Source organism: Phyllostomus discolor, chromosome 14 (genome assembly GCF_004126475.2).
Source record: "Phyllostomus discolor isolate MPI-MPIP mPhyDis1 chromosome 14, mPhyDis1.pri.v3, whole genome shotgun sequence".
NCBI classification, from domain to species: domain Eukaryota; kingdom Metazoa; phylum Chordata; class Mammalia; order Chiroptera; family Phyllostomidae; genus Phyllostomus; species Phyllostomus discolor.
Window position 1 is genome coordinate 45,456,407 of NC_040916.2, and position 6,000 is coordinate 45,462,406.

At 47.0% G+C, this 6,000-nt stretch overlaps 1 protein-coding gene across 2 annotated transcripts in view; it reads left to right on the forward strand.

The window, feature by feature from the left end:
- The window catches only part of LOC114489123 (peptidoglycan recognition protein 3), a 43,339-nt gene extending 40,919 nt beyond the window's left edge, over positions 1-2,420 (forward strand). For both annotated transcript variants that reach the window (XM_028503128.2, XM_036015204.1), the window contains exons 8-9: positions 765-883; positions 1,552-2,420. In XM_028503128.2, coding sequence (XP_028358929.1) covers positions 765-883; positions 1,552-1,751 — 319 coding nt within the window. In that variant the 3' untranslated portion in view covers positions 1,752-2,420. The remainder of the gene's footprint in view (positions 1-764; positions 884-1,551) is intronic.
- Positions 2,421-6,000: the final 3,580 nt, after the last annotated feature.

Sequence of the window (6,000 nt, forward strand, 5' to 3'; positions counted from 1 at the left end):
TGGTGGTGACCTGGAGCATCATAGCGGCAGCAGCTGGCATCGAGAGAAGGGAGACATTTGACAAGCCATGACTCATGATTGGATGGGGCTGGGGGAGGGAGAGGGAGATGTTCAGGATGATGCCCAAATTTTCTGGCTGAGGAAATCACAGGAGAAGCTGTGTTGGTTTGGATATGTTGGTTTTATAGATAGTAATTGAAGCTATGGGACTGGGTGATTGTGTAGGAAAAATATGCTGAGTGAGATGAGAGAAGGGGCTAGACTGGAATCCTGAGGAGCACCACTTTCTAGGGAAGGGGTAGGGGACAGGAGAGGGCCTGCAAGAAAGCAGCTGAGTAGGGGAAAATCTGGAAGGTGTGGCTCCTGGAAGCCCAGGAAAGTTAACATTTTAAGAAAAGAGGGGTCAGCAGGGTCAGTGTAACTCAAGAGAAAATGTACTAGTGTCAAGGTGGTCACTGGTCATCTTGGAAGGGTCCGATTCAGGGGCACTGTGGGGAAAAAAGGCCACGCTGCAGTGCACTGAAGTTGCTGTTATCATCGCTTGTCACTGTCTGAGCTCACTTCTCGGGTTCAGAGACTGTGACTGTGACTGATTTTTTGTTTGTTTGTTTCTCTTTTTTTGTCTCTGCATACATTGGCACATAAGAGATGTTCAGTAAATATGTGACAAATGAATAAAAGAATGAATGACTGATTTAAGGAGTAAATGAAGCCAATTCTTCTTCCCAGAGTAACTTTTTGCATTTTTCTTTGCCCAATCCTAGTTTCCTGGTGGGTCAGGATGGTGGTGTGTATGAAGGAGTTGGCTGGCATATCCAAGGCTCTCACACCTATGGATACAATGATATTGCCCTAGGAATTGCCTTCATGGGCAACTTTGTAGGTAAGGAGTGAGCACGGGGCAGGAGGGTTCTGGGTGGTGAAGCTTCATGTGGAACGTCTGGGGAGCAGGAAGGACAAGGCAACCTTGTGGTGTCTGGCAGTGTCAGTGGTGCATTTTAGCTTTCAGAGACTCAATATAGGATGCAGGTCATCAGGAGTCCCTTCCAGGCAGAAAGTTTTCCCTAAAATTTACCCATCTGCAAACCCAGTTCCATCTATCTTTATAGCCATGCCAAAGGCAAATATGGAGCAAGAGGGAACATAATCTTTTGCAAACTTTGGTGCTTTTATGGCTCAGTCAGCAAAGATATTTTCTTCCTTGGTAGCCATGGCAACAATATTGAGGACCATCATCACCACCTGTTGTGGTAAAGCATGGATAGTCCAGGGGTGCCATGTCTGCCTCCTGGTGCCTGCTGAGAAGTGGTGTGCTGTGCTGCAGTTCTCATCCAGAGCAGTTTCCAACTTTCCAGAAGAAGCTTTGCAAAGAGGAGTCAGGGAACATAATGACCTTGTTTTCTCATTGTGTCTGGCTGCCACAGATTATGTGAATTTGTTGGCTATGGTGGTGGGGGTATGGGAGAGGGAGATTGGAATGCAGGTGCTTGGCCCTGCTCTGAGCAAGTAACCTTGAGACTCTGATGATTGATGGGTATATGTATTTTTCAGAAAAGCCACCAAATGCTGCAGCGTTGGAGGCAGCCCAGAGCCTGATCCAGTGTGCAGTGGACGAGGGGTACCTGATTCCCAACTACCTTTTGGTGGGGCACAGTGATATTGTCAACGTTCTGTCTCCTGGGAAGGCTTTGTACGACATCATCAGTACCTGGCCCCACTTCAAACAGAGAGGAGGCACCAGCTCCTTTTGAGACTGCACTTGCCACCCACCTGGCTGCTGGACCTCCCCTGTTCTCACTCTGCAGCCTGGCTCAACACCTCATGTCCGCTCCCTGCCAACCCCATCCTATCCCTCCTGTGATCCTATCTCTCCTTTTATCCTCCTCCAGTGGCCACCAACCCCTGTAGAGGCATGCCAGCCCTCTGAGTCTGGGCCCAGCCTTCCCTTCTCATTCTCCTCTCCCCTTGTTGCCCACCTCTTTAGCCCAGTGACACAATGGCTGGACCTTGGTTGACTTCTTGCTTTTTTGTATGCACCCCTTTGCCTGCACACCTTCCTTGCTGTCTGGGTGGCAACCCTGAGCCTCACACAAGACCTGGGTCAATTCCCCCACCCCTTCTGTCTGCTCACACACTGACTTGTCCACACATGGATGCAATCCTTATTCAGGACTTGCTTCTAGACATGTGTGTCTCCACTAGATTGTGAGGTGGTATGGTTTTACTCACCTCTGTGTCCCCAGTCCTTCAGTATTATCTAGAAACCAGTAGATGCTGCAGTTATTTGTGGAAGAACTGGATGAATAAATGAATGAGTTACCCAAGTCTCCATTTCCTTTTAGATTTGTTCATCATCCCCTCTTTGGGGAACCCTTCTTGAACAGTCCCCAATCCTGCCCACATTCTCTGTTCCCATTCCTTCCCAGTTTCACAGCCAGCTCTGGTCACTTGTTTGTAATAGTTGCTGTGTTTTTATCATCCCAGTGCTCCCTAAAGACAGGGACTGTTTGCTCCTCCAGACCCAAGCCTGGGCTGAGTCCATGCAAGCTTCCCAGCACTTGCTGCCTGCCCCTGCCTAGCCAGCTCAGCAGCAGGCTGAGCTGTGACCCCTCCTTTGAGACAAGGGCAGACTAGTACTGCTGGTCACTAGCAGCACAGGAGCTGGCTCTTGTTTTGCTTGATCTGGAAACAAAGGGAGGAGGAGGAAGGAGAGAGATAAATAGAAGCAGCCAGAAATATGGACTTTTCCCTCTACATTTGGTATTTATACTGTCTTTGCTTCTAGAGTGTTTTATGCCTCTTACCATCAGGCAGGGTTTTAAAAAATATATTTTATTCTCTGTACTTTCTCTCTTCTCTCCTCCTCCCACTCCCCTGTTGCTAACCCTCCGTGTGATCTCCCTTCCTGTGATTCTGTTCCTGTTCTAGTTGTTTGCTTAGTTTTATTTTTTGTTTGTTTTTAGGTTTGGTTGTTAATAACTGTGCATTTGTTGTCATTTACTGTTCATATTTTTTATCTTCTTTTTCTTAGATAAATACCTTTAACATTTCATATAATAAGGGTTTGGTGGTGATGAACTCCTTTAACTTGTCCTTATCTGAGAAGCACTTTATCTGCCCTTCCATTCTAAATGAGAGCTTTGCTGGATAGAGCAATCTTGGATGTAAGTTCTTGCCTTTCATGACTTGGAATTCTTTCCAGCTCCTTCTTGCCTGCAAGGTCTCTTTTGAGAAATCAGCTGACAGTCTGATGGGAACTTGTTTGTAGGTTACTGTCTCCTTATCTCTTGCTGCTTATAGGATTCTCTCCTTCATTTTTACCTTGGCTAATGTAATTATGATGTACCTTGGTGTGTTCCTCCTTGGGTCCAACTTCTTTGGGACTCTTTGAGCTTCCTGGACTTCCTGGAAGTCTATTTCCTTGGCCAGATTGGGGAAGTTCTCCTTTATTATTTGTTCAAATAACTTTTCCACTTGTTGCTCTTCCTCCTCCCCTTCTGGTACCCCTATAATTTGGATGTTGGAATGTTTAAAGATGTCCTGGAGGTTCCTAAGCTTCTCCTAATTTTTTTGAATTCTTATTTCTTCATTCTTTTCTGTTTGGTTGTTTCTTTCTTCCTCCTGGTCCACTCCATTGATTTGAGTCCACGTTTTCTTCCCATCACTATTGGTTCCCTGTGCACATTCCTTCATTTCACTTAATATAGCCTTCATTTTTTCATCTAATTTGCAACCGAATTCAACCAATTCTGTGAGCACCCTGATCACCAGTGCTTTGAACTGTGCATCTGATAGGTTGGCTGTCTCTTAGTCGCTTAGTTGTATTTGCTCTGAAGCTTTGATCTGTTCTTTTGTTTGAGACATTTTTTTTTGTCCTGTCATACCTGTTATGCATGAAGGGTGGAGCCTTAGGTGTTCACCAGGGCAGGGTAACCCAGTTGCTGGGTTGTGATGCTGTATGTAGGGGCAGGGTCTGAGAGGGAATAATGGCACTTGCTCCACTCTCTGTCAGACTTCAGTCCCTACTGCTGCTTCCTCCAAGCAAACTGGGCCTTTCTGGTGCTGATTCCCATGTGGGTGGGCTTGTGCATGTTCTAGGACCCCGTGGGTCTCTCTAATGAACTCTCCTGTGAGGCTGGGAGTCTTTCCCTGTGCCTCAACTTGATGCATGCTCACCTGCCTGTAGTGAGCACGGAACGTTGTGGATGGCTCATTGAAACATGAGAAAGACATACACAGAGACAAGCGGTTTCTGTGGGGAAGTAAAAACGGAATGGCCACTCTCTCTCTAGTGGGGAGAGCGCCCCGTCTCCATTCCCAGGCAGATTTTTGTTCTTGAATACCAATACCCTTTGCAAATTACAAGTAGTTAACTTTGAAAGGTGCTGGTGGATCTCCCGCTGGGAACCTAAGCCAGAGTTTTTGGAGTTTTACCATTTAAAAAGACTACAGGACTTAAAAACTTAGTTTCGTTTCTTCCCTGTGTCTTCATATTTTAATTAAAGAGCATCCTCCAGCAAGCAGATCTCACAGGGTCTTTCATATTCTATGTCTCAGGCCTGATTACCCCGGGGGTCTGCCGTTTCTGGTCTGGACTGCACCACCCCTGTTATTTCCACAGGTTTGAGTCAGGCAGAGGAGACAAAGGCAGCTGGGAGACTTGGATTCCTCAAGGACTCAGGCTTTGGCAAAGGCCTGGGGGCAGGGGTCGGTGTCGATCACCCCGTCATTTCCACAGCCCCCCTGAGTCTCTTCCCTTAGGGCATTCCCACACGATCGCGTCCATCTTTAGATTCATTCTCTTTCCTAGAGAATTGTTACCCGTCATTGATGGCTGATCATGTAATAGGGAAGCCAGGCATTGGAACAGGCAGTGTTTATGCCAGGGAAATAAGTTTTGTCTCCTTAGTGGCTCCTGGTTCGGAGGTCTTTCACTCAGCCTAAGTCACGGGGGATTACAGCTTCCTGAGACCAGGCAGGGCGGTCCCCAACATCAACTCCCATAGTTGTTTTTAATCAGTGCCCCAAGACTCTATTTCCCAGACCTGGGACCCTGGGTTATGCTCAGTGCCTTGTTTCACAATTACCACCTTGCCGGGTCTGCCAGTTGCCACCCCTTTCCCGGGGTATGCCAGCTGCTGCCTGCCTACCCAGGGTCCACCCACTGCGGTCTTGCACACCCAGGATGCCTTACGCACCTGGTCCCACCATTTTTTGTGCCATGACCTCTCCCTGCCCCCCTACTGGTCTGGATGAACGTGTCTATTTTAACTCCTTGGTTGTCCAACTTCCATACAGTTCAATTTTCTGTCAGTTCTGGTTGTTATTCTGCTTCTAAATTGTTGTTGACCCTATCTTGGTTGTGCGAGGAGTCACAGTGTGTCTACCTATGCCTCCATCTTGGCCAGAAGTCCTTCCTCATTTTGTTTTTGAATTCTTGTTTTCTTCATTCTGTTCTGGTTGACTGTTTACTTCCTTCTACTCCAAATCGTTGATCTGAGTCCTGGTTTCCTTTCTTCACTGTTGGTTCCCTGTATATTTTTCTTTATTTCACTTTGTATAGCCTTCACTTCTTCCTCTATTTTGTGACCATACTTAACCATTTCTGTGAGCATCCTGATTAGCAGTGTTTTGAACTCTGCATCTGATAGGTTGGCAGTCTCTTTATTGCTTAGTTCTAGTTTTGGAGGTTTGGTCTGTTCTTTCATTTGGGCCGTTTTTTTTTTTGTCTCCTGCGCAAGTTACATTGTAAGGGGCAGAGCCTTAGGCATTCACCAGGGTGGGGCAACCTGCTTTGCTGCCTTGTGGTGCTGTATGTGGGGGAGGGGTCCAAAAGGGAACAGTGCCACTTGCTTGGCTCTGGATTGTCTTTCAGTCACTTCCTTCACTTCCCACAAGCAACTTGGGCCCTTCTAGTGCTGATTCCTGGGTGTGTGGGCTTGTGTACATTCTAGAACCCTGTGTATTTCTCTAACAAATTCTCCTGTGAGGCTGGGAGTT